The 27429-nt window shown below is 42.8% G+C and overlaps 3 protein-coding genes across 11 annotated transcripts in view; all 3 read right to left on the bottom strand.

The window, feature by feature from the left end:
- Window positions 1-22: 22 nt before the first annotated feature.
- LOC113156131 (circularly permutated Ras protein 1-like) lies at window positions 23-7689 on the bottom strand. Of its 3 annotated transcripts, none has more exons than XM_026351067.1 (21): window positions 7555-7689; window positions 7204-7309; window positions 6351-6590; window positions 5207-5425; window positions 4978-5112; window positions 4806-4886; window positions 4647-4720; window positions 4193-4378; window positions 4050-4091; window positions 3866-3955; window positions 3442-3593; window positions 3270-3351; window positions 2994-3124; window positions 2810-2894; window positions 2595-2701; window positions 2364-2476; window positions 1411-1528; window positions 790-930; window positions 500-593; window positions 384-410; window positions 23-289 (listed from the first exon to the last, which is right to left on the bottom strand). In XM_026351067.1, exons 2-21 carry the CDS (start codon window positions 7292-7294, stop codon window positions 167-169), a joined length of 2331 nt encoding a protein of 776 aa, XP_026206852.1. In that variant the 5' UTR covers window positions 7295-7309; window positions 7555-7689; the 3' UTR covers window positions 23-166. The 3 variants fall into 3 exon arrangements, with proteins under 3 accessions (XP_026206852.1, XP_026206851.1, XP_026206853.1); XM_026351066.1 differs by having other exon boundaries at window positions 7559-7688; XM_026351068.1 differs by lacking the exon at window positions 7555-7689 and having other exon boundaries at window positions 6351-6529.
- A 1751-nt stretch (window positions 7690-9440) lies between these two features.
- LOC113156158 (protein kinase C and casein kinase substrate in neurons protein 2-like) lies at window positions 9441-15115 on the bottom strand. 3 transcript variants are annotated; one of them, XM_026351107.1, is made up of 11 exons: window positions 14868-15115; window positions 14492-14742; window positions 13339-13409; window positions 13009-13165; window positions 12520-12755; window positions 12289-12444; window positions 11673-11848; window positions 11446-11566; window positions 11258-11325; window positions 11077-11156; window positions 9441-10273 (listed from the first exon to the last, which is right to left on the bottom strand). In XM_026351107.1, the coding sequence occupies exons 3-11, from the start codon at window positions 13393-13395 to the stop codon at window positions 10131-10133; spliced, it is 1194 nt and encodes a 397-aa protein (XP_026206892.1). In that variant the 5' UTR covers window positions 13396-13409; window positions 14492-14742; window positions 14868-15115; the 3' UTR covers window positions 9441-10130. The 3 variants fall into 3 exon arrangements, with proteins under 3 accessions (XP_026206892.1, XP_026206891.1, XP_026206893.1); XM_026351106.1 differs by lacking the exon at window positions 14492-14742; XM_026351108.1 differs by lacking the exon at window positions 14868-15115 and having other exon boundaries at window positions 14492-14824.
- A 1741-nt stretch (window positions 15116-16856) lies between these two features.
- The window catches only part of LOC113156117 (SH3 and multiple ankyrin repeat domains protein 1-like), a 35612-nt gene continuing 25039 nt past the window's right edge, over window positions 16857-27429 (bottom strand). For 3 of the 5 annotated variants that reach the window (XM_026351032.1, XM_026351031.1, XM_026351034.1), the window contains 12 exons: window positions 26489-26571; window positions 26252-26376; window positions 25458-25593; window positions 25200-25280; window positions 24831-24839; window positions 24618-24644; window positions 24467-24523; window positions 24183-24304; window positions 23516-23642; window positions 20226-23436; window positions 19243-20139; window positions 16857-18958 (listed from right to left, as the gene is read on the bottom strand). In XM_026351032.1, coding sequence (XP_026206817.1) covers window positions 18910-18958; window positions 19243-20139; window positions 20226-23436; window positions 23516-23642; window positions 24183-24304; window positions 24467-24523; window positions 24618-24644; window positions 24831-24839; window positions 25200-25280; window positions 25458-25593; window positions 26252-26376; window positions 26489-26571 — 4924 coding nt within the window. In that variant the 3' untranslated portion in view covers window positions 16857-18909. The remainder of the gene's footprint in view (window positions 18959-19242; window positions 20140-20225; window positions 23437-23515; window positions 23643-24182; window positions 24305-24466; window positions 24524-24617; window positions 24645-24830; window positions 24840-25199; window positions 25281-25457; window positions 25594-26251; window positions 26377-26488; window positions 26572-27429) is intronic. The other 2 variants (XM_026351033.1, XM_026351035.1) reach the window with 1 other exon arrangement.

Here is a 27429-nt window from a genome sequence, read left to right as displayed (position 1 = left end):
AACTAACACGAAATCATTAAAGTCTTTATGAGAAATCTGTTTATTTATGATATTTTTATTTTATCTACAGTAATAAATTATTTACATTGTGACATGAAGAATATTAACTTAGATAATTGATGTCAGTGGTCAGAATCTATCATTCTCTTTCATGACTTGAGCTGCTTTAAACTAGGTAAAAGGAGGAGGCCGACAGTTCTCCAGGTTTATATCTATTCTTCCATGAGATGGACTTCCTGTTGATGTGCTTCATGGTATAGAGCAGCGCTGCACCAGCATCTGTTAGAGTCTGCCGGCAGGAGAAACAGTAAGAGTTATAAGAGGAAATTCATCAAAATGGACAATGTGGAAAGTATTCTAGTTAATGCCATAATATTCATTACCTGCGTGTCTGAAACGACACATTTTCTCTGAAAAACACAGAAGAGTTGAAAGTTTAAGTGTTGTGATTTTAATCATTGTTAAGCATTGAATTTAATAAATGGACAGTACAACTCACCCGTGTGTAGTTATGTATGTTGTTGTATATTGGCTCCATGCTTTTCACCCACTCTTGATATGTCTCTTTGTCTTCTGCACTGCGATTATGCTCTCTGCAAACAGACAGACACACTGATAGTAAAATACATCTGCTCAGCCTAGAAAGAGTGATAAACAGCCTTCTTTCACAAACATTTGTGTCTTTATACAGAGGATTTTTTCATTAACACTTTCTTAAAATGCCTAATTTAGCCGTCTTTCTTGATGTTGCCTATACAGTAATGCTGCTCCATCCCTCCTGTAACTCACATCGATCTCTCGATCAGCTTCCTCTGCAGCTCTCCCTCCTTCCTGGCGTCGACGAAGCGGCCTCTGACAGCCAGAGCGGCGCTGGCCTGTGACGAGTTCAGCTGAATGATGGCCACAGACAGAGAGGACAGGACCGCCGAACTGAGGAGGAGGACCAAACCTTTATCATAAGAGGCTTCTCATCATTTACACGTTGAGCCTTGCTGTTATTACTGTGTGATCACTTTGTAAACACAAGATGAATTGCATGACCTTCATAAAAGCAGGCAGACTGGCTCGAGAGGTTCATTTGCTGTGTGACTAAATGTAGAATGGATGAGAAATGTGGTTTACATTGCGAACATTTCTGCATGATGTGAGGGCTCCAGTATCTCAGCAACCACCGGTCTCCTTGGATTTTCAAAACTACTTTGCCTAAAGGTTCACGGAGACCAATATAAAATGATCAACATCGAATCAGACGTCCTCAGGGTATAAAAACACTTAAAGATGTCACCAGATAATGGCTTGTTTACTTGCAAGGACGCTACAAGCAGAAAGAAAGCTCAGCGTGTGAGTTATAGATTAGCTCAAAACACAGAAGCGAGAGAAGCATTGTAACTATGGAAATATTCTCATTACCTGTCATCAGTAACATCTTGATCTGCAGTTATCACTCTGAGCATTGCCTCTCCGTTCCTCCGCCTGTACCTAATCTGTAGCTGGATGGACACACGGCTACCAGAGGACGGTGCTGGCACTGAGACAAAGCACAGAAGGAACAGTCAAGTCAGTTCGATTTATTTTCAGGGTCTTGGAGCAGTATGAGGTGCATTTACTAAAGTCTCCAAAAGGTTTATAGATTTAAAGGTGCAACTCAACTGAGCGTGCCATTTCCTAAATGACGGTCCTCTACTGCTTCTCATAGTCCAGATTTCCAGCACAGTGGCCAAGTTGTATCTACATGTGTCGAAACATAGCTAGGAGTCTGCAGCCATACAGTATTTTAAATATCAACTAAATGCTAACACTGGTGGTGCTAGAGGGGAAGTCAGAAGATCAGCAGAGTCATTACGTTTCATCTTCTGGTCACCACATCGATGCTTCGTTTCTTATTCCATCCAGTGGTTTCCAAGATATTTTAATCTTGGACAGATTGACGTCTCTGGAGCCAAAGAGCAGCTACATTGACTCAATATTTAACCAAAGCTTCTTATTGTCAGACTAATATTTCTCCACAGTTGGCATTAAAAGGTGGTAGTGATGTGTGACCAGATGGACATCCAGTAGTGGCAAAACAACTCCTGTTGTGCCCAGCAGTTTTTTTTTTTTTTTTTTTCCAACTGGGCTTTGTTTTTTCGGCTCGGTCCAGCATTGTTAGGTGTTGTTTTTAAATGGAATGACTATAGCTCCTCAATTCACAAGATGTTTTCTCTCGCTGGCAGTGATCTCAGATTGAGACTTTAGATTTTCTTGGTTGGCAACAGTAATCCCCATCCTGCAAAACCTGGCAGCACACTGCACCAGCATGTGTGATAGTTTAAAGACCCAATACTTTCATTTGGTTAATAGTAACAAAGCAGTTTTTCCTTCACCTTCTGCCTCCAGTTCATTAGCTGCAAACTGAAAGGTGATCTCTGTATCAGGGTCCACGTTCCCGACCTCTCTGGCCCCCTTGTGTCCCCCTTCCTTCTCTCCTCTCATACGCCTGCAGCAAAAGACATTAGTCAACGCTGAGGGCCTTGTTAATAATGTAATCCTTTCACGTGCCAAAAATCTAGTACAAGAATAATTCTGACAAACTTGTGATACAGTGCAGCTCTTACAGCGATTTAGGCAGCAGTAGTGTTAAAGTACAATGCGTTGCTATGGTCCTGTTTTCAATGATCTGTTCAAACTCTGGGTGCAGCTCGTTGGGACTTGCTATCACCACCTTGAGAAGAAGACAGACGACAAGATCAGACGAGTGATACGCACAATAAAAATACCAACTTGACTGTTGAAACAAATCATAACAGCACAGCTTCACATAGCTACTCACTTTCCCTCTAGTGCGATCAGCAAGTCTTCCCAACTCATCCAGCCTGCAGTCTGTCCCCTCTATGGACAGGACGGACACTGTCACACTAATAGAAGAAGGATATTTTAGTATGACCTTCATTACAATGCATGCAGATCACTGATCGCTGATCCCTCTTGACATTGATCAGGTGATGTGTACCAACCCCTGATTGGCAGCGTTTTCCCCCAGCTCCTGGTAAAAGATGGTGGATGAGAGAAGGGTGCGAGCATCATCATCCTCCACCTCCAGATTTCCTAAGCCTGTGTTGGCCTTCCCATCTGTACAGATAATCACCTTCAAGATCAGCAAGGATAGCAGGTTAGGATAGGCTTTGTCTTTAGAAAACAGAAACATTAAACACAGGCTGTCAAATTGCTGTAATGTATATGCAAACTACAGAAAGTTACTGGTTATTGTCTTATAAATAAGACTTACTTACCTTTGAGCCTGGTTGTCTGGCAGCCATTTCTATAGCCAGGAGAGCAGCGGGTCCTAGAGCTGTGGTCCCACTTTCAGATAGTCTGTTTAAATTTTTTTAATGAACAAATGAATGACACAGAACAAGCAAACAAAAAAAAGTGTTTCATAAAAATCACTGTTTTTCTTTTTACCCTTTAAGCTGTTTCTGTAAGAGATCCTTGGTCTGTGAGAGTGGAAGTGGACTGGGGAAACTCTCAGCAGCTTTTTTCAGATAGTACATGTCAGTCAACTCAGCATCTCTGAGGAAATGCGACGTGAACTTGTCATATCCATGCATTGTCACCTGGTAATATCCCAAAATATCAACAACATTTTACAGTGATATTTAATCTTGAAGTGAAACAACAAGATATTGAAAAATAATAAATTCCAGCTGGCTGGTGTGAACGGCAGAAAGATGCTGTGACCTGCAGTAACTCAGTAAGAACACTGAGTGTAAATGATGACTGAAAGGAATTATTCAATTTAAGTCAGAGATGAAATGTACAGTACATTTAAAGGTCTAGTGAAAATGTGCCTCTGGTTGTGTATTAATCCAACAGATCATGTACGTACCTGATAGTTAAAGGTGATGAGCCCCACTCTTATGTCAGGTTGCTGTTCACTTAGTCTCTGAACACACTGTAACACGGCTTCCTGGACAAACTGGTTTAAATACAATAATTGATATCAGTGACGACCATGATGAACCTCGGTCTTAGAAATGTAAAAGGACACTTGAACATGAAAAGAAAGTCACCTGGAGTCTGGATTTGTGAAGAATGTGTTCCCCCTCCACAACCTTAAAATCACAGAGACTGATTAGTTGAAAGGAACGCCGCGAGTTGTATTTGTGAATGTCAGCGAGGAGTAAACAAACCAGTGTCAGTTGTGTGTTGTTACCTGGGAGGTTATGCTCATGGAGCCTGAGATGTCGATGCAGAAGATCAGCAGAGCGTCAGCAGCACACTCTGGCTTTTTATCAGCGTCGAGTGAGAAGAGGCCATCTCGGAAACCACTTGGAGGACTCTTTGATGTGCTGGGAGGACTCGTCACCTCCGAGGACTGGCAGAAGTAACACACACTAAGCTGCAGTTCAACACAAAGAGAGAACGTTACTGTTACTGAGAAACATGAAACATTACCAAGTTCAAAGCCTGCAGCCTGAATCAAACCAATTCTAATTATCCATTGTTACCATCTATAATGCATGAGCATGGCTGCCTCCAAGCGTTTGCTCCATTTCCCAGCAGTGATTATAAGACAATTTACTGTACAGTTATTCATATTTGAAATCAATGACTCTTAAGTGTGTTACTGCTTATCGGTTTCAGAATGGAGGTCAAGATGTAATTACCACATTATAATAGCAGGAGTCCAGCACAGAGCCACACTGGGAGCAAAAGGCGGGTTCTCCTTTAATGGGCTGCACTGGAAACATTCAATCAACAAACATAAGAATCAAAATCAAACTACTGATAATTAGGCTTTTATGGTGATGATAAAATATACTGACCTGTTTCCTCTGAGAGTAATTTTCCTAAACTGACAAGGACCACATTAGGATTCCCTGGAAGAGGCTCCTTATCTGCCAATCCTGAGTTGAGATTAACATCAGAATTCAAAGTAAGCTCTATGCCTTAAAGGGGTGTTTTCACATGTTGGGAGCGACTGTGTTTTGTATTTACCTTTAGGTGACCGGGTAAGTGACGAGGTTGAAGGGGATTTCTGAGCGGATGAAGAAGATGTCTTCCACGAAGGCAACACAACCACATAATCTGGAACTGACCTCATAAATGAGGGTCTCGGTGGGAGAGCAGGGGCTAGGGATTAAGACAAGAGCAGAAGAATCTTGTGATGATGTCATGTCCTGTGTTGAATTAAGTTAAAACTGAGTACAAAAAAAAGTTTATTTACGTGGTGTCTGGGCTGGCACATAGCTTGGATCAGCTGGCAGCGTCACCTCTGCCCCAGGCCCTTCTGGTGTGCAGTATGAGTATTCTAGGTCCTGGGGAGGGGCATTTAAATTTGGCTTATTTTTACCCAGGTCCCAGGTAAATATATCGCTGTTGTCTAGTGGCTGAGCAGCAGGTGACTGGCTGTTTGCTGCAGGTTTCATGTGTGGTGGAAGAAGGGCTGCATATAACAGATAGGAGCAGAGTGTTAAAGAAATAAATCACTTGACATGATGGATGACAAATGATGTCATCCATCATTTGGCTATTGATCAATGAAAGTTAGTGCATTAGACCATCAAACTGTGTATCTGAACAGTATTACAGTGTGTCAACACACCAAATCACTATCTGCACCAATACTGGCATTGTGGACTTGACCAGGTTAAATAGATTTTCTTTGTCAGTGTCATAAAATTAAGTGTTTTTGCCATCAGTTACATGAATTCAAGCCAAATGGAACACAGCGATCCCCAGTCACACGTTGTGCATTTCAAATGAGAGAAAAAGTAAAAGAGAGCGAGAGAATACTGGCATTAGAGTCTAGGTATCACCAGCAGGACTGCAAATATCTTCCTCAGGAGAGAAAAGTCTGTTTTTGGTTAAATATATTTAGATTTTGAGATAGGCTTTCTGCCTGCAGTTTCACAATTACTATCTCCATGATTAGATCCCACCAGAGATCATGAGAAAATACTCACTTTTGCATTTTCTCTTAAACGGCTCTTGAACGATCTTAATAAACGTAATAAACAAATCCCCCAAAGTCCATTCAGCTCCAAGTGTTTAAGAGTCAAACAACCACAGTTTTGAGGCACAGCTTTTTTTTGGCAACACATTGTGCTGCACAGAATTGTAAGAAACCTGGTTGCACTTGAAAACAAGCTTTGAGTAGCGAGATGGGGAGGGTAGTGCAGGCCAACAGGACAAATCTGACTTCCCTTAAGCTCAGATTTCTCTAGTTGAGCCGCTCAGTGGCCAACATAAGATTTTGGGCAACTTTCAAGAGTGAATATGTGTAACTAGGTGTCTGAATTAGACATTTCTGGAAAAAAGTCACTCAATTGAAGAAATTAACCTTGTTCAGTCACAAACATTCACAGTACCTGTCCGTCGAAGAGATGCCGTTTGCTGAGATGCCGTTTGCTTCATTTTATTGTGAAATTCCACATTTTCATAGAAAACAGTCGACTTCACAACCTTCTTCGCGTCTTTGCTCTTGTCAAGCTGTTCAACAACCTTTGGGGAAGGTGTGGATGGTTTTGGTGTTTTGGCTTCTGTGGAGCTGGTTGGAGGAAGAGGGGGAGGATTGCGGGGGCGAATCCGGTTATTAGGAGGCAGGAGAGCTAAAAAGTGCAAAACAACAACAAGAGGAACATGTTGGCAGCCAATTTAATGTCTTGCAAGATGAACGTTAGAGATAAAACAACTGGTGCAGGGACGACGTCTGTGCTGTGAAGAAAATGTGACGCAGTTTGCAGATGGTTTTCTGAGTAACCCAGACTTATCTGAAAGGAATATCTCCTTGAAGATGGAGTGGTTGTGTGTGTCACTGATTACATAATACATAATGGCATTTAAGGAACCAGTCATCCAGAAAGCTCTCCCGCTGCCTACAGATTCTTATGTATGATCAGTTGCCGAGCTTAAAAATTAGAAGTTATGTGGTTAAAAACTGAATTAAATACTACAATTCCCAGAATGCCCTGATATCCTTGAGAAAAGGCACCTTACAGCACGAGGCATGTTGGTGACAGACGTAGGAGCATGAAAGCTTTGAGACTGAAGAATCTGAGACTGAAACTAAACGAGTAATGAGTAAACTTCACTGAAGTTACACAGTGAATTGTGCAATAGGAAAAAAAGAAAACAAAACAAAAAGTAGATTCAGAAATATCTTTTAAATGAGTGGGAGTGTTGTACATTTTGTCGTGTGTGGGAGTGTTTGAAAAGTCCCACCTGAGCGTTTCATGGCGTTGACATTGACTCGCTGGACGTCCTTCTGACTCAGCGATGGTGGCACATAAACAAAACCACAAGCAAATTCCATTGTGAATTTACTCTCCTGTGAAAAGGGGGAACAACACATGCCACCTAATTACATTGTAAAGTTGTAACTTCCTTCCTACACACATGATTAAGAGCCAACCCAATGTAATCAAAGTAACTACAGTACAATTTTCTCTGGGAAGCGTGTGGACATTCACATGTTGACACGCCTTGTACTGTAGAAGTGCCCCAGTAAAAGACACTTGGATGTGGAATTTTAAATGAACTATTATTCTAAAAATAAACACATATAAAACCTACTTACACATGCAGAGTCTTCCGAGCAACAGCACAGCCATAAACATGAAAGCTCGGGTACGTTTCAGCTGCCCTCTGACGTCTTGTCATTCATGACTTGCACCTCGTCCAACAGGTTTTCCTTATTCGTGTGTGATTCTCCTGTCACACCAGCGAGGTGAGTTCAAAGAACTGTCAGACTGTCAGGTTGCTTTGAAAAACATCTGTTGCACATTGCATAATTCTGGTTAAACATTAGTGAATGTATATATAATGGGTGGATCATATAAAGTGGAAATGAGGAACAAGTAAGATGACTAATAAAATGTCAAAGGTTAAGATATATGAATGTGGGTCATAATCCTTCAAAATAAAAATTTTTGTGGTATCTTCTTCTGTACTGGCAGATGTTGATTCATGTAAATATGAAATATATTTATTTATATTTATCTCTATGTGCACTGAATTAGTCAGTCAAAAAAAAAATCTATATGATAAATATTTTTTCAAAACAACTTAAATTATACAGATTTTTTTTATCACAATGTTTTAAACTGTAAAGAGGGTCAGAGTATATGTGACATTGTACCTTGGCACAGCTGTGAATGGAGCTCACTGCTAATGTCAGCATATTCACCAGCTTAGTACCATATTCTCTGGCTAACATTTAAGAAGTAAAACTAGGACTGAGAAATTATAATTTCTGATTTGTTGATGCAATATGTTCAATTAAATTATCACCTGCAAGAAAGCACCCAACACCTGGTGACATGAGAAAGGACAAATCTGTGTGTCACCAAAGGATTCAATGGGCTTCATGTAAGAACATGATCATATTCTTTAAACTCATCCTACTTTTCTCCTTGAGTTCTTGTTCTTGTTCGTGCAAGTCCTCGAACAACACCGGCTTCACCAAAGTCTGGGAACTAAATCAGTCTTTCACACAGATGAGAGTCACCTGCTGATCATTAACATGAGCAACGCCCCTAATATTACCATAAGGTGTTTCCTGTTCAGATGAATGCGTGGGAAGGTTTTATTCACCAGACGGACATGGTACAGCGGAGCTTCAAGTCTGCTGCCAGAAAGAAGGAAACTAAAACCCAACTAGCTGAGTCAGGATCCATAAAATGAATAGGTAATAGTAGGCTGCATGCCAGAGTGACGTGTGATCACAGAAATAAAGTTTTACTGACTTATCTTATCTAAGAATGATGCATAAAACCTATTCTCAAACAATAATTAAATGTAGTAAAGGAAAAAATTATCAGACAGAGAGATCAGATTTCCAGTCCTTTTAAAAAGAGGTTTATTCAAGTGTCACATTAGTGGACCATACTTCTTTTAAACAAGAAAATAAATTATTTTTATATTTTTTACTTTTCTGTTTGCTTTGTATTTAGGATACTTGAAATGTACTGAAAAAAATATACCATTGGCAAGTATGCAGAAAAGTAGTATCCTAAAAAAACTGAACCTGAAGTACACATTGTTATTGATCCTCAGAGAAATAGTTAAATTTGCAGCTGATAGTCAAGGCAGGTTTTTTAATATATAGCCCTTTGCATACACAGTGGTAACTCAAAGCGCTTCATATTTTTATCACCTTTAAATCTAAGTAATATTGGACATACACAATACACAAGTATACTAGCTGCTAGTACACTGACAGGAGTATATATACTACACAAAGTCATGAAAAATGCCAATAAAATCACAAATTCTCTCTGTAAACCATGATGATGACGACATGCTGAACAGAAAATAGCATGATATTTGATATTGGCTATGGCCTGTATACTTCAATTTAAAATTAAATACTTTTATGTATCATATTTAAACTCCAGATTCATTAAAATGTCAAATTCATCACGACTGTTCATGACACACAAGTACAAGAATACCGAATATTAGAGGCAAACAAACAGTTTTATTTTGAAAAATCATCTCCTGTGTGCACACATCACTGTAAACTTCACGTATCTTTATCAGCTTCCTCCATCACAGTCGCCCAATAAATCAGAGGTGACTGTAGTAAATAAATATCAGCTGTAATTTGTTTCGACATATTATGCACACATGCATGCAAACACACACTTACACTCACACGTACACTCACTTGGCACTTTATTAGGTACCCCGGGCAGATACTTTATCCACCCATAATATCAACAAGACCACTCTAAATAACAGAAATGCACATCTGTATAATACAGTACAACCTACAACATCTAAATTTATCATAAAGTTATTTATTTAACACCTCTCTAAAACAGATTCACCAAGATTAGCAGATCATCACCTTCATTATGGAAGAATTTATTTCATTATTGCATTAGTTTTATTTAGGTGTACCTAATAAACTGCCAACTGAATGTATACAGCTCTTGCACGAACATGTCCTATCTTTGATAAATTCATTCATATCGCAGAAGTACTGAACAGAAATGCATGTTAGCATGTTAAGGCCTTAAGCATTTATATTTAAAAAACATCTTAAAACTGATAACAATTGAATAAAAGTCTGACAATAACTCAGACTCAGTGTGATAACAGATGTTCAACGATTGTAATTGTTAAAAACTTTGTGATAAATAAGTTCAGGACGTTATGTTTTGGACATTGCCATGTTCCTCAACAGCCTCAACATAATTGGCCGGGTAGAAGCCCTCCTTCCCTCCATTCAGTTTTCCTCGACACCAGCCCTGTTCGTCCTCCTCCTCGACCTTCAGGAACTCTTCACCTGTGATAGAAAGGAAACAAACAGGTCGTAATCACTAGAAAAAAGAGTCTAACGTGCAGTGATTTGCTTCCGTGATTCAGAAACTTCATATTAAACTGTAGCTGTCTTTTATTTACTTTTACTTTTCGTCATCCTTTGGCCACTTTGCTCATTACTTGACACTTTATTACAAATCTGAACCTGTTAAAAACGAAAAACGAAAACTTGCCAAACTGTTCAAATCCTAAATCTGGTTTCTGTATGAGCGTGGATGTAGATACTTGGAGGATAATTTAAAAATGATTCTGCTTTGACTGTGTGCAACGGTTGCTATTTGCTCAGCTGATCTCAGCTTCACCCAACTGTGCAAATATGGGGTTTGTAGCTCCTAACCTAGCAACTAACACTTTTTCTAAAGTTTATTTGGATTTCAACACTTTATCATACTCAAGTAGAAAAAAAGTGAATGCACTTAAAATATTTGTATGATTGCAGCTTTTGTTTTTGTAAGTGAGTGATGTTACCACAACCTCACCTATGTGCACATTTGTACCATCTGTGTTTTACTGATGAGGGAGATAGTTATTTTTAACATGATGTACACAGACCATTCAATAGAATAGTGTAAGTAAAACAAATGAAGGGATCTAATTAGACATCATCCAAAGGGAGGAAGTGGTCTGGTAGACCAAACGCAAAAGGCAATGACCTTCTATACATGCAGTAAACGATAAGTTGGAATAAGCATAAGGTGAAAAATAAAACTCTCCTACTGTAGCTTTAACAGCAAAGTCATTGTTGAACACAGTGCACTACAGTGTCACCTGCTTTAAACGAGAGCTCATCCTCCTCCTCTCCTTTGTAGTCGTACATAGCTCGCACCTTCACTCCCCCAATCATATCACTAACGGGAGAAGGCAAGGAAGTTGAAACAGTTACACATCTGTGCTCTTTTCTCACTTTCTTCTTTTTTTAATACACATAGTTTCCGCATTGCAAACTTACGTTCGGCTCTCTTTTCCTTTCTGAGATCTCTTCTTTCTCTTTAGCTTTTTCACTGGTGGGACCCATTCCTGATGGAGAAGAGAAAGGTTTGGGGTCATCCTCTCTGCCAAATACTGTACTTACATGTGATTGTTTTCTTTGGTTGTCCTGAGACTGCATGCATTTTTCTTTTTTTCTTTGTAGCACACCTGAATCCTTGGCCAGTCGGTGGGCATGCCGGGACCGCGATAGTTCTTCCACCATTTGAGATCCTCCTGCTCATTGATGGACATCAGCATTTGGTGGAGTTCACTGTACACTGCTTTCACACTGACACAGGGAAGGAGAGCTATGTTTGCCAAGACAAAACAACTTGCTCTGCATTCTGCTTTCCATTCACACACACGCGCTACAAACACCCAGTCATCCCGTTCACCTCTCGTTGTTGGTGATGTCCAAATGTCTGTGGATGGAGAGGAAAGCCTGCTTCAGAAAACTGATCCTCTTCCTCTCCTCTTCTTGTGACCTTTCAAAAATGGCCTCCATCTCCTCCATGTACCGGGGTGTGTAAGACGTCACATCCTCCAGCATTTTCTCGTAGCGCTCTCTACTCTGCAGCACACACACACACACACACACACACACACACACACACACACACACACACACACACACACACACACACACACACACACACACACACACACACAGAGACACAGTTTTGCGATGAAAATGCCATCCCTCAGAAAAAACAAACACCGTTTAATGGAAGATCTAACTTTTGAAAATGATGTGATGTTCTTCGCAGTTCCCATGCTTAGCTCCATAAACACAGAGCAAAGTAACCTTAACACATCTCCATACAAGGGAAAAGCTCGGAAAAGAACTGGGGCTCGTGTTTAGAGACGATAGTCAAACGCTGCAGGCATTTCTTGGAATGCAACATGTTTAACTCTGCGGCATGTAGCGAATCAGGAATTTCACATGTGCTGTGAATGAATCCCTCATTCATCAACTTGAATGCATGAAAGGAGGTGAGATGTTGTCCTCACCTTTTCTTTCTCCTCCGTGGCCTTCTCCCTGGCCTCTGTGATCTTCTGCTTTTTCTCTGGACTCATCTCAGAGCTCTCGTTGGCCTGTTTCTCTTTGTCGAGGGCTGTTTGCTCTCTCTGACAAGACTTGTGATGTGCAACTTGGGCCTTCTCCAGCTGTAGAATACACAGTCACACAAGAATGTATTGTTTATATAAAGGAAGTTGTACATAATCGTAAGCGATAAACACCTTCATCAGCTTTTTGGCCCAGGGTTTTTGTGCACGTGAAAAGCTTGTGTTGTTGTCGTAGCTCTCCTTGAAACCACAGAAGATTTTCTTTGGGAAGGTCTCCTTCTGCCATGTCTTCACCCGCTGCCCTTCCTCTGCTATGAGAGACTGGGAGATGGAGGAGTGCAGGGCAGACAAACGTTCAGTGGAGTCGAAGAAACACTGCCACGCCTTCATGACGGAGCCATAAAGTGGCCCTGGGGAGGTGGAAAAAAGACAAGAGCGAACAATGAAATTGCGGTACAGAGGTGAGTCATGGAACCAATAAAGACATAATGACCTCCATTTGTCCACTGGAAAGTTTCAAACAAGCACAGATGCAGCCATTTAATAAGAATCAAGAGGTAATTTTAACTTGATGAGAGCTGGGATGATGAAAGAGGCCTGGGAATGCATGTTCTCTGTTTTTAGGCCACCACGGCCCTCCATCACACAGCTTCTTGTACTTACGGGAATCCACTATGGACTTCCACTTGCTGCTCCATTGGCTGAGCTGCTGGGCGTACTGTTTTTCTACCTTTGCTCTCTCGTTGAAGCAGGCCACAATGTCGTTGCAGGCCTGGAAAGACTGTTCAGTTCTGTGCACTGTGTGTGCATAATTCCCCGGCTGGGAGGAGAGGCGGAGAGGAGGAAAGATGGTGATGATATGTAACAATAACAGGCCTGCAGCACTGAGGCACACAAGGATGACTAGTCTGTTCACAAACACACAAGTACTGTTTTGGATTAGCAAGCTATTCCTACGGGTTTCTTATATTTGATCATAAATATAATCCTCACCATCCAGAAGCTCTCTTTCTTGGCATCCTCGGGCGACTCTTTGGGGAGGCTCTCCATTTTTATGAACGTGTCTGTCTCAGGCAGCAAAAAATAGATGTTTGTGTGACATAAGATACTCGTCAGACTGGTTAAGATGCATAACATACAAAGAAAGAATTTTTATTGGCACGCAAGCGACATTGAATATCATGCAACAGGTTGTGCGTCTGCATGGTGTAGACAGCAGGCTGACTTCCTCATAAATAGGAAGCTGTTCCCTCTGTATAGCAGGCATGTCTGATAGAAAATAATTGGTAGTTGACATAGTGTGTTGTGTTATTGCCATAACAACTACTGAGGTGTATTTACACTGCTGAGATAGATCAAAACCTCGTGCAGTAAGTAAGGGGAGTGTCGCTGCAGTGGCAGACTGGAATTCACAGGGGTGGGATCTGCCAGCAGGAATAGAACAGCTGCTCCGGCATTCTTCCTGTTGCCTTCCCAAAATAAACAGCGGGGAAAGGTCATCTTTCCCTTTGCTCTGACTAATACAAGGCCTGTTAGAAGCAACTCTCTGACTTCTCCATTCATTTGAGTCGGAGATCATGCCTGCAACAGGGGCAGATTTCTGGTCTGGCAAATGAATGGGAGTGCAGGATTTAAAAATGATGAAAGTGTCCAGATAGCCGACATTCTGCACAGGATGTTGACCAAAGCAGATGTGGCGCGTACAATGAAGACTGAACAAAAGCGGAGCGTTGCATGCATAACCATGCAAAGGACGCAGTCACATTCGAGCCTATTTCTGTCTGGGCTGACACACTGCTGGCTGAGCAATAAGAAAGTGACTAACAACACCTCATCACAAGACTGAGCATACGGCCTTCTTTCCCTCAGTTAGCTGTCTTCATACTTATGTTGTGTTTATCATCATTTTCACACACCCTCTGTAGTCATGCAAGTGGAGACATGGCCGAAAAAAGTCTTCGTCCCGATTCTTGTCCATACAAGGAAATTGTTTTGAAAGAAGACTGAGCTGCTTCGAATGTGTCACCCAGGAGTATTCACGTCAAACTATTTTAATGCTAAAAAACACTCCACATCCACATCCACAAGCCAAACGAAGCAAAAAGTGGCAGCAGAGCAGTCATGCCTGTGAGCAACCAGCACTTACATTTCTCTCTGAATCACCAGTGATTACTCAAGTGACCACTTGTTACTGTAGTTCAAGGGCTGCTGAGGATTTCTCTCCATTTCTCTGTCCGTCTCCCCCTCTCCCAATGTGCCTCTCCTCCCCTAACACATGCTACTCTCTCCTCTCTCCTCTCTCACTGACCCAATTTTCCCTTGGCACTTAAAGTTACACACACACACACACACACACACACATGCACACGTTGTTGATCTGAAAGTGGGCGTGAGACACTGAGACAATGTAAGCAAGCAGAAGGGGGAAAAAAATTAAACAAATGAGAGCATATGTATGGTAATCATCGCCACTAATTGGCTTCGGGGCAAAACAAAACAAAAAAAACAAGGAAGAAACGTACCTTTCTTGCTCGCCTCCTCGGTCGACTGTGATATTTTAGTTCACAGTCATCCCAGGATGAACTTTTCTTCCACTTTCTCTTCACTTCTCTTACTTTAACCCCATTCTTTACTTGTTTAACCCACTCAGTTCCTCCTCAGGCTGCTTAGTTCCCCTGCCCCTCTTTGACTATCACCCTCTGACTTTGTCTCCACTGTTATTAGAAAAACAGCTGGAAGAATCCCCCTCCTTCTGTCTCGCTGCCCGTCCCTCCCTCTGTCTCTCTCAATATGGTGCTAATGAGATGTTGAACTTTCATTCCGACCGATCGCTGGTCACAGAATCATGTCAGTGTGGCACAGAGACATGTGAACTTATTAGTGAGTGTGTGTCACAGAAAGGATGGGTGGGGTTGTCCCAGAAACTAACCCATTAGCCCTGTTCTCCTTTGTGACATGTCATTCTTTTTGTGGTCAGGCCTAGAACGAGAGGCCATCAAAGAGAGCGCCATATGCAGCATGTCCACCCACATACTGTTTACTTATTCTGGGTATTACACAGGAGTCAGTGTCAGTCCAGAGTTACAGTTAATCTACAGCATCTGGTTTAGATTTCTCAGTCAATACAACAATACAATAAAAGCTTTTGCTATAATTAGACATTTTCAAACATCCACTAATTTCTTACAGCTTATCTGGAGCCTGAGTGTCTTAAAGACCGCTTTCACAACCCACCAAACAACAGTTATTGTCTTTCACTTGTGGTTGCTGAGGTTTGATCAGCTTGGCTACATTAGGTCCCTTTAGGTTCCAGTTGCCAGCATTGAAAATTTGAATCATTATTCAGTATTTATATTTATATTTATCATTTGATAGTAGTATTAGTGGAAAGGCAGACAGGAAACATGGGGCAGGAGAGGTAGTATGATATGCAGCAAAGGTCCCCAGCCAGACCTGGATCACGGATGCTGCAGTTATCTAGCAGGTGCTGTAACGATCAGGGCTCTTAGTAATTTGCATTTTTATTTAATTGAATTGTTCGCAGTGTTGTTTAAACTTTTTATGTGTTATTTAACAGCCCATTTCCTCCCTTACCACTAATGATTAAATAAATCAAATGTGTGAGGTGTGTACAGACGCTTCATGATGACATCCTGTGACCTTAGCTGTCTGAAAATCGAATCCCAATTGAACGCATACTGGACACCGCTCACCATCATTTGAACACTAAATGTTGGTAATATCTTAAGGAAGAATGGTTTACCTTACTCCACCAGACGTAAGGACACTTGTAGAATTTATACCAAGGATAACTTTCACTTATTCTCAACCGTATTAAGATCCTTGATGGTTTCCTGTTTAATTTGTCACACATGTTTAGTTTCTACTAAAGAAATCATCTAAAATAAAAGGAAGTGAAAGAAAACAATCAGATCACTGTGACACTAAAATAAGAACTTAACAAAAACTAATTAATGCTACATGTGTAGTGAGAAGGCTTTTTTCCTCTGTGGGAGATTTCATCATGCTGAGAAGCAAGCCGTGACATCTGTAATTTAACTAATTATGAAGAGATTCCATCTAAAGAAATACAAAGAAGGGCCGGCCTGGACAGCAGCATTGTATTTAAAATGTTCTACCTTGAAGATTAAAGTAGTCACCATTTTTCAATCCTTTTCATCCAAGTTGTTGTTCTGTGTACTTCAGGCCTTTCGGGCATCTTTCAGTTTGCTGCACGAATGCAGTCACTGGTTACTTTAAATTAAGCGGTCTCATCTTCTCCCTCCCCGTGAGCTACACTCTTTTTGTCCTATTAGCTCACCGAGCCTGATGGGAAAGTAATCCTTGACCTAACAATGTTTTGTTCAACCACAGCAGGACTGAGACGAGCTGCTGCCAAATGACTCAATTGAAACACAGCACTTTAAATTGGATCATTATGTGAAACTGTCAGAAGAACGAACCCAGGGAGAAATCAGACTCACGACAGGGCCAGTTTGTTTTAGCATTTATTTCAACACCTTAGTTGTACAGTTGTACCTCTATCATATTGTTTGTCAGTATATACTGTATTTAATTTTAAACAAAACTTTATATTTATATATACAGTATATTTATATATATATATTTATCTTTTATCTCTGCATACTTATGCTCATACTGTTTGTTGTCATAGTCATTATGCATTTCACTAGATCTAAAATACTCTTTTAAATTATAGTATGTAATGCTTTCTACACTACTGCTCAGTCCTCTTTACTTCTCAGAATAGCGTCCATCATGACATAGCATTGAGACAACTCAGCATGAGAATACAGAGTCATAATTTTTACTCACATATAGAGAATATGCATTAACTAATGTGTGTGAGCTTTACTGGGGTCACCACAGGGCGAGCAGTATAGAAAGCATTTACAGAAAACCCAAAATGGAACATAAACAAAACAAAGCTTTGAAGAATTTGTCCACGCTACTGGAAGACAGAGATTCTTAAAAATGGTTACATAACTAATATTATTATCTTCATTATACTATATGTTATAATTGTCATCATTGTTGTTACATACAGATCTATAAATGATGTGTTTCTGTCTTGCAGTTGAAGTCACTGCAGGGAATAGCGAAACTGGGCGTTCGTAACATACAATATTTACTTTATCACTCTCAAAAAAAGCTTTTGAAAAGTATGTAAGAGCATTTCATTTTGAGGGTTTGTGTGGAAAATGGAAACAGTGGGATTGTCAACTGGTGAGAAAAGAAGATTCAGTGTTTTTTGTTCATTATAAATATGTTTTGGAAAAGGCATTAGAAAGAGAAAGGTGTAAGTCAGGGAAAGCAATTGGCCACCAATGCAGGCTGACAAATACACACACACACACACACACACAGACACACACACACACACACAAAATCAGACACACAGACTCACAGAGGCTGAAGGTTGAGGAAGTCAGGCAGACAGAGAAGCAGTAAAAAGCCCTTTTTGATCACTGCACCTGCTGTGTGAGAGAGCACGGTTAACATTGTGGCATCAAAGAGGATGGAGCCATCCTTTGACCTGTGCTATGGCCATAAACACCAATACAGTGTCGGAAAAGAAGCTTTGCCGTTTGAAATGACACGCAAACTCCTTTTCAGTTCCTCTCCTTTCTATAGAGTAATCAGGTAAAATAAGATTATTTCACAACATTATTTTCTCAACATTTGCATGTCCTCATTATTCACAACTTGAATTCAACAAATATAAATACCCTGACCAGTTTGAAATGAATGATTGCGATCACTTGGTACAAAACAAATGGATCTATAGTGAATTCCTTTTAACATGTAAGATATATTTAGTGCTCGCAAAGTACACACATACAAAGCTAATTGGGGCATCCTTTGGAGTAGTATGGCAAATATATAAAAAGAATACTATAGTTGTATATCATTTTAATCTGTCAGCATTTACAAACAATGTCTCTGTCATATTCTGACTTTGGCTCTAGTACTCACAGCCATTCACTACTCTGAGCTGCTCAAAGCTACAAAACTGATGTCAGAATGTTTCTTACGTTTCCGTTTTCACCAGAGGTTCTGGCTAAGCCTCAATCAGAAACATTTTTGGGGTTTACCCTTTAAACAGCAACTCTGAAACTTCTCCTGAACCCAGGCTGAAGTTTTCTTAGTGCTGCAAAGCAGCAGATGGTGTGAGAATCCATCTGTCGATGTGTGTGAGAATACGAGTGTGTGTATAGGTGTTTGTCTTTTACAGCACAAAACTGTGTTTTAATTAAATGCCTGTCCATCAAAAGTTTTAACATATAGTTGCAGTTGAAGATTGTCATTTTCAAACAATATTATTAATTCTTCATACCCTCTCTTGACCAGCAGTCATTCTTAAAATCTTGTAATAGTTTTCTCTACATGAGTTGCAAATTTAAAAGACACTTCCTCATTTAGTCTTAGTTGAACACAACCTGCTGATGTCCGATGTTCTTCTCTTGCACATCTTCTGTTATTGTTCATCTTTGTCAATTAGTCTCTCTCTTTCTTTCATCTCTGTATCACCCCATCACTGTTTCAGTCTGTGTCTCGGGGGGGAGTAGTGACATGCAAAGGAGAGAGCCGCCTGAGAGGAGAAGGAGGGCAAATCAAAGAATAAGAATGGATGGAAATCAAATAAAGATGGATCAAACTAAATATGGTTGATAAAACTGGTTCATAAAGAGAAGGGGATGAATGAGAAAAGGACTAACTTATCAAATCATATGACTCTAATAAAGAAAGGGAACTGGGATGATCCAGTTAACTTGTATGGAAGAAATGAGACACTTTCCTTCATCTGCTGCTTCCTTTTTGCCCGTTTGACCCCAGTGCCTCTATGTATTCCAGAGTCTATTAGTCCTCCCTCACCTGTCAGTGAGTTTCTTCAGCGCCCTCTCGATGTTCATTCTGTGTCCGACACGTGTCACTCCCAGGTCCAAGAAGTCGTCCTTGGTGAGCGAAGGCAGGTGCGATCCATCTATCTCATTGTCTATAAAACGCTCCCTGTGTTCACCCAGGTTTAGGTAGGCCAGCCAGTCTGCCACGTCATACTTGGTCCAGTAGGGCAGGGGCTTGACAGCAAAGGGTTTGGCTGGTGGAGGAGGGGTGAGATGGGGATAGTTGAGACAAGAAGGGCTCGGAGGCAAATGCATAGGGGAGGAGGCCCCAGAGAGAAAATGGGTGGGAGAAATAGAGCGGGAGACAAGTAGAGGGTTTGGACTTTGCACACCAGATGGTGAGAATAGTGGAGGAGTTGAAGACTTGTAGGTGTCTCCTAGAGGAATGCCTGGAGAAGGAGGAGTGAGGGGCCCAGGGAAGTCGAAGGGATTGCTGTAGACAGGTGTACTAGGAAGGATGGGAAGAGAGGAAGGTCTGGGAGGGGTGGGATTTGGTTGTTCTGTGTTATAGATAAGAGGACTTGGAGCACGGCGCCGGGAGACTGAAGACCGCATTTCCTTTGTGGGACTACACTGGAAATCAAATGTCTGCCTACGTAACTTAGATCGATGCTTCGGTGACGTTGGGTATGGGCAGTAGGTTGGGGAATGGGGAGGGTGTGAATGAACTGGGGAGGAGGGCATCTGTGGGGAAGGGGAACGGGTCCAGTTGCGCTGAACTGGTACTTGTGGGGAAGGGGAGACAGAAGGGGTGGCCGACAGGTTTGGTGTTAGGATCTGACGGTGCTGCGGTGAGGAAGTCGGTAATGGGGAAGTGGAGCGGCCAGTAGGGGGGCTGTGAAATGCATCAGTGAAATCCGCTGAATACCTGAAAGACACAGAGTAACAATGTGAACTTAATTTACAATAAGCACACGCAAACTTTCATTTTAGGATCAAGGACAACAAACCAACCTCTGCATGGTGGGTGATTTGGGAATATGGCCCCAGTCATCCATGCTCTTCATGCTACTCATCTGTTGCAGCTTAGAGCTTAGTTCATTGATGATGCTGGCCTTCACGCCTGAAAGAGGAGAGTTCAGCCTGCGGCCCTCTAAAACCATACCAGTTCTCTGGACTCCTCCCACTTGTTCAAGCTCCTCAACCTCACCCCATGCCACTGTCCGAGTGTCCATAGGCCTCTCTAAGCAGGCAGCGAGAGTGGAGCTAAAGCCATCCTCCATTTTGTCTCGACTCTGCTTATGCTTTCTTTCATCTATCAGTGCTCCATCTAACCTGGCATCTTCTGGGTTGCTTTGTCTCTGCAACTGCAAGGGAGCAGGGTTGGTGCTGTTCTGCCTACGTAATGCTACAGACGGGACCCTCCCTCCCCCCTCTTTGTAATGAGTCATCTTTGGAAACACAGGGTTTGCCAGTTTGGCACTGTGCACCTCAAATGTTTGCCCACCTGAGTAGGTTGTGCAAGAATCCTGATGTTCAGCGCCTTTCTCTCCCTCTCCTCCGACCCCTCCTCTCTCTCCTCTCAGCCCACTCAGTCCCAGCATTTCTAAATGGTGGTCGCTACTGCTGTGACTATCCAGCTCCTCAATCCCAGAATCCACCACAGCATCTTGCCAGTCTCCACTTTTGTGTATAACAGTAGTGTGATGTGTGTGGTCGGCAGCTTTGCCCGCCATGTTGAGGCCAGCCTTGGGCCCAGCCACAGTCATGGTGTAGTCAAATGATGCTGGTGAGATTGTGGTGGTGGTAGCGGCAGCAGTAGCTGTCATAGTAGTGGTAGCGTAGGTCATTGTGGTGGTGAGGGCAGCTGTGCCTCTGTCCTGGGCTGGTGGTTGACCACCTAGTGAGGCGTCGTTAGAGCTGCCGTAATAAGGGTGGGAATGGGACATGGGCTGCGGTCTGTGTAGTGATGTGGCAGGCAGAGCAGCAGCAGAGGTGGTGTTGGTGGTGGAGGAAGGCAGAAATATCTGTGGGGATGGATAAGATGGAGAGAGAGCCGACTGTGTTAGGTTAGCCACCTCGCTGTCGTAGGAGGTAAGGCTGGAGGCAGCAGAGTCGCCACCCTGGGGAGAAGCTTGGGGAGCATTTGAGGGCTTGGGAGATGGAAGAGGGGGCGGAGGAGGTGGAGCAACAGCAGCAGAGTGTTGACCTGGGTGCTGATGCTGCTGAGAAAACTCATGGACCATCTCTTTCTTACCATTAGCAAACTGTAGAGGAGGAGGCAAGGGATCTACAAAGACAAACTCATCATCTACGTCTACTGATGGAGCCGGTGGTGGCAGAACCATCAGCCCTAGACCTCCACCTGTTCCTGCTCTTGGGTCTCCCATAGCTTCGTGTGTCTGTGTCGGTGCTGTGGGGACAGTGTACTGAGGGATGTAGCTGGTGTTTGGAGTACTTTCCATCTGCAGAAAAGAAGGTCTGCGGGGAGCAGGTTGAGCTGGAGGTGGAGGAGGCTGAATGGGTGGAGCAGCTCGGCTCTCATACACCTCTTTTTCTCTTTCTCTCTCCCTGGGACTCTGCGGATAATATTGTGTTGAATATTGACTGGTTCTGTCCTCTGAGAAGCGAACTCTCAGACCTTCCCTGGGTCCCCCCTCCTTCTCTCTCTCCATCCTCTCCCCTCCTCCTCCTCCCAGACGTAATATTCTTGGTGACTGTGGCCGACTCAGAGATGCAGGTGAGGTGGTGGTGGTGGGCGAGCTTAGGTGGAGGGACACTGGAGAAGTGTAAGCTGATTGAGTAGGGGTTGCAAAAAGGGAAGGAGTTGGGGTCTGAACAGGGGTAGAGAACGCTCCAACTGTGGACAACTGCCGACCAAAGTGTCTCTCCTCTCGGCGAGTCCTGCGATCATCCTTTAGAGCTCGTTCTCTTGCAGCTAGGGCCAGACCAAGTGGTGACGAGGGGTCCAGAACCTTTCCTGTAAGTGGGTGGATGAAGGTAGTAGCCGGTTGTGTGCCGTACATTGAGGGTGCAGACTTTGGCTGTCCATCCTGACCGATGATAGGAGAGGAATACTCAGGCAGACCAAAGGCTGGGGGCATGCTGCTGGAATAGTTGACATAACTGTCTCCAGAAAACATGCCCTCATCTATAGACTTGGAGGGCCGAAGGCGAGGGGTGGGTACTTCCATTTGTGAGCTCTGTAAAGGCTGAATTCTTGCCCCTGTTGCTAGTCCATCTCCCACTCCTCCTCCTGCCTCACCTTGGATGTCCTCCTCAGACGATAGGAAGAAAGAAGCGCTCTTTCTTCTCATGTCTCGGAAACGTTCTCTTTCCCTGCGTGCCCCTCCTCCTCCTCCTCCTCCTCCTCCAAAAGTTGTACCAAATGTTGAAGTGTATTCCAAGTTCTCCAAGTTTTGCTGTGAGGAAACAGACGGAGCAACAGTTGATGAAGGGGTGGATGTAGGGGGCTGAGGTGGTGAAGGGGTGAGTGGTGAGGGCAGACTTGCATTGGGGCTGTCTGAGGTGGCATCTGCGGAAGTTGGGTCTTCTGCATCCTGGCTGGGCTCAGCTTCCATGCTGCTACCCTGGCTGCTTCGACCACTGCTGCTGGTGGAGGGCGCTTTAACTATGATGGTCGGGATGGGGATGGAGCTCTTCTCTTTGGCTGCACCTCCTTTCCCTCTGTGCTGTCGCAGGCCATCTTCCACTTTTGACTGCTTCATCAGAGCTCCTCGACCTCCCCTCCTGGCGGCCCCCCTGCCAACCCCTCCTCCCTGCTGGTTAGCCATGTGCGGGTGATGTTGTGTTGCTTGCTGGGCCTTAGGCTTAGCACTTGTAGGTGGTGTAGCACTGCTGTAGCCTCTCCTTAACCCTCCCATCTTGCCACCACCTCTCCTGGGTGCCTCTGGCTCTCTGACACACAATCCTTCTGATTGTCTCCGGAGAGTGGGGACCACGACCTGCTGGTTCATCCCACCTCCCCTCTCCCAGCCTGCTTGAGTAGCATGTCCTGGCTGAGAGTGGAACTGGAAATGGGTTTGAGATACAGGGGATATGGGCATAGCAGACCCTCTCCCAGAATGAGGGCCTGCAGATAGAGGTGGCTCTGGGGCAGATGTGTTAGGGGGTGGGGGGATTTCTTCTGGTCCTGGAACTGACAGACTACGAGCCAGCTTCATAGCAGGTGGGTGGAGGTACTGTCTTTCCTCCTCTGTTACACCTAAACACAATTACACAGGCCGTTACAAACAGACACTTATATATTGATATGAATGAAATCTTTTCATGACTGCTGTTACCAATAGATTTTTGGCGCATCATGACTGCATGCTGAGGGCCCTGGCCTGGTTGAAAATGAGCTTGGTTGTAGCCAAAACCTGGTCCAGGCTGCACCATACTCACAGATGACTGCTGCTCATAGGGTTGCTTCAGGTGTTGAAACACATTTTAAATGTGTTCGAAAGGAAAGAGGGAGTAAAGAGAGAAGAAGAAACATTTACACAAGTACAATCAAATAAAATTCAGGCTGACTGTTAAACTGATATGGACACACAGTCAAATACAACACAGGAGAATCAGTCAGTCAGAGTATTAGTCCATCAGGCAATAAAGCTTAGATGAATGGACACAACCTGACTCATGGTTAAACAAATGTTTTGGTGTGGGTGGTCCATTGTCAATCATTTTCTCTAAAGTGCAGTGAGGGCAGGAGAACACACAGAGCTAAAAAAAACCCACCAAAGACCAAGTTGCTTTATAGATGGGAATATTTGTTTGCTAGTATTAGTCACTTCCTTGACTAGATATATCCTTCATCCTCAAGCAGTGGAGAAATTATGTTGTGTATATGAATATGATATTGCAGCATTAGGAGATAAATCCACTGCTGTTTAGTATTTATGAGTATTTTGCAGATTGAGCAGAGCCTAGGTTGTGCTCTGAGTCCACTTCAATTGCCAACAATACCTCATTGGAAACATTTGGAACAATGCTCTTGCTCCGATCCCTCTTGCCCCCGTGACCTCTCTGGCCCTGGTTGTCTGATGTAATAGTGTGTTGAGCAGCAGCCAAGATTTCATCCAGTTTATCTAAAACGAAGACAGAGCAGGGGCAGAAGTGAAGAGTAGAGAGAGGCAGCTTAAAATAAAGGAAGAAATGCAAACAGGAGGGTTTCACTGAGCTTCATCAACCTTCAAGATTAAAAAAGACCCTCTTAGAGTATGACAAGAGTGGAGAGAATGATTTCTTACTTAGTGCCATCTGATAGACTGTCCTCTTCTTATCAGGACCCTGAGAAGACTCGTACTCTGAATAAAGAGGAGAAAAAAGTGCATCAAACAGACTTTTAATTAAAGCTGCACTCAGAGGCTGATAAGGGTTATGATAAAGACTGATATTCACCTGCTTTCTTTTTCCACGGAGAGGCAGCTGTAGCATACATAATTTGGGAAAGACAAATTAGGTGTGACTATAACTGCTGTGAAGTCACATATATAAAGCAGATGAAAGGATGATATACATACTCAGACACATGTGATGGCGTAAATGCTGATGTGATGAGAGGGGTGGTGATGGGGACAGAAATGACAATGAGAGCACACATGAGTCTCCCACCTTTGTCCACTGGACGCAGCACATTCAGTTCAGAAGAAGAAAAAAAGGAGCAGTTTGTGACTCAAGGCATCAGACAAGTATACGTTCATAACACATAACTACTTTCAAACCTCTTAACTTGTCAGTTTTCTTCATCGGGTAATGTCAAAAAAGTAAATCAATCAAAAGACTCTTTCATCAAATTATTATTAATGAAACTTCTGTTTCACTTCCTAAAAGTGGTACTGTACCATCATCCTGCAGAGAAGCTGCTGACCCATCTAAAATAAGCTTTTTCAATGTGACCCCCCAGCACAAAAAGATAAACTGTGACAGAACTTTTTCCTTATAGATCCCAGATTCTTCATTTTGCCCCATCTATCTTCTTACCCATGTCTTCCAGCTCTGATGTCATTGACTTGGAGCGCAGGGCAATGGCGGGAGGAGTCAGTCTTTTAGTCTGCTGCGGCGCTGCCAAGGGAAGTCAGCCAAATGCAGACTTAATGTTTAGTATTCACATATAAACATGCAGTCACAAATGACAACCATACGGCAACAGGCATTTAGGGTGAAGTAAACATGCAATCAGCTTTATCGTCATATCATCATCACAGGATGGCAACATCATAAGGAAACTTTTACTCTTACCTCTCTTCCGAGCAGTGTCCTCCAGTTCAGGGTTTCGAGCAACCATCACAACTTTCACCATCAGACTGTTGCCACCCTGGCGGATCATGTTGACCACCTGCCGGTGGCCAACCTTCACTACATTCTGGCCATTAACCTGACAAAAACAAAGAAAAAGAGGACTGAGAGCAGATCCATGTGTGGCATATTTATTTTTATTTTAGACTTAAGCTTCAAACATACATCATTTTTCAGCTTTTCAGATGGTTGCACTAGCAATTCAGGCAGCGACTGCAGTAAATCAGAGTTACAAAGGCTTGGGCAGCTATGAAAGTGAGTCATATTAGGTTGAATACTAATTAGCTGTGTGTGTCAGCCTTAATAAAGGTTTCACAATCACCATTTTTAGAACTGACTTTTCAAAGCAACACACTGGAACTTTTAAAGGTACAAAATGACCAGAGTCTCGCTTCCTGTGCTGCTTGCACTTTGTAGACGAGTGGTCCAGTGCACAGCAGAACATATATAGAACATAGTACATACAGAATATGTATATGCAGGTACAGATACAGTATCACATTAGGTATTGAGCAGGTGATCCCAGGACAACAATGTAGACACTTGCTCCTTCCTGATTTCCCAAACTCCCCAGAAAACTTTTGACACTGATCCACTGGTGCAGGAAATGCACTAATGACTAAACCCAAACTGTGATACTGTAGTTCCTGTAGCTTATACAGACTCCAAACTCCTAAACTGAATGTCATTAAGCTCAGAGGTGGGTTCAGTCTGGTCCAAAATGCGTCTCTTTTTACCTCAATGAGGAAATCCCCCATCCTCAGGCCTGCCCTCCACGCCACGCCCCCCTCATCGACAGACTCCAGATACTGCAGAGCAGGGAACGCAGGCGTTGGAGTGAACTCCTCTATGGGAGTCTGAGCTGAGGGGATGAGCATGAATGAGCATGGGGGAGAGACAGAGAGATTATAAAGAGAGCATATGAAACTGTGACATCTATAAAGGCAGAAGTGAATTTTGGATAAGAGGCTCACCTTTGGCTCCTCTAAGCACAAAGCCAAAGCCCTCATTGTCTTTCTTCTGTAGGAGCACTGTCTTCTCCTTAATGATGTAGTCACTTAGAGCACATAAAGAGGGAGCAGTGGAGAAGAGGGAAAGGGGGATAAAGAGAGATTTGAGAGTAGACAGCCATATGACTTCTATACCAACAGATAAAAACATTATTGTCATGCAAATAAAGCCTATTGTGAATGTGGAAAACAGCTATATGGCATCACAAATCACAGGTGGGTTTTCTTAAGATTGACATATAAAAAGTGGTGGAGTACAAAAGAGATGTAGTTAGTGTCACAATGGGAGGAGGTGTATATGAGATGACATTCTACACTATGGACTAATTCAGCCACAGCTGACAAGCACTAGGCTTAGGGAACCGGCACATTCAAAAATGTGCACATACACTTCACTGATAACGGACAAATACAAAAAAATACACCTAAATCGCAGCATTAGTTTTCACTGCTGCTGGCAGCTTTTGCAAGGACACTGCTTTACCTACTCCAGTGCACCACTACTATACATGACACTTCAAATTATGTACAAGAAGTCACACAGAACTCTAATCTCTCTGACAAAAAACTCAAAGCCCACAGGCTGCAAGGCCAGAAACAGCGATCACAGACATTTGTGATGCAATCTTATTATGGCATCACGTTATGAAATCACACTGCAGTTTTTTGAGACAGAGAGTAGTTGATCGGCCGGCCCAGGAAGCGCCTTCATTATTCTATTATCATGTCTGGGACTTTTTTGGCCAATGTGCTTTGTAAGTCTTCTTCTAATACAGGGCTGGTTAAATAGACTCCACACTGCCACACAGAAGCCACATCTCATGACTCATATCTGGACTTGACTTTCTAACAATGTCAATTCACCCTGGTTCTGTAAGAGAGCCTGGGGCTTGAGCAGAGCAGTA

This window comes from Anabas testudineus, chromosome 19 (genome assembly GCF_900324465.2).
Source record: "Anabas testudineus chromosome 19, fAnaTes1.2, whole genome shotgun sequence".
Lineage (NCBI taxonomy): Eukaryota > Metazoa > Chordata > Actinopteri > Anabantiformes > Anabantidae > Anabas > Anabas testudineus.
The sequence above is the reverse complement of the archived record's forward strand: the minus strand, read 5'-3'. Positions and strand labels throughout refer to the sequence as shown.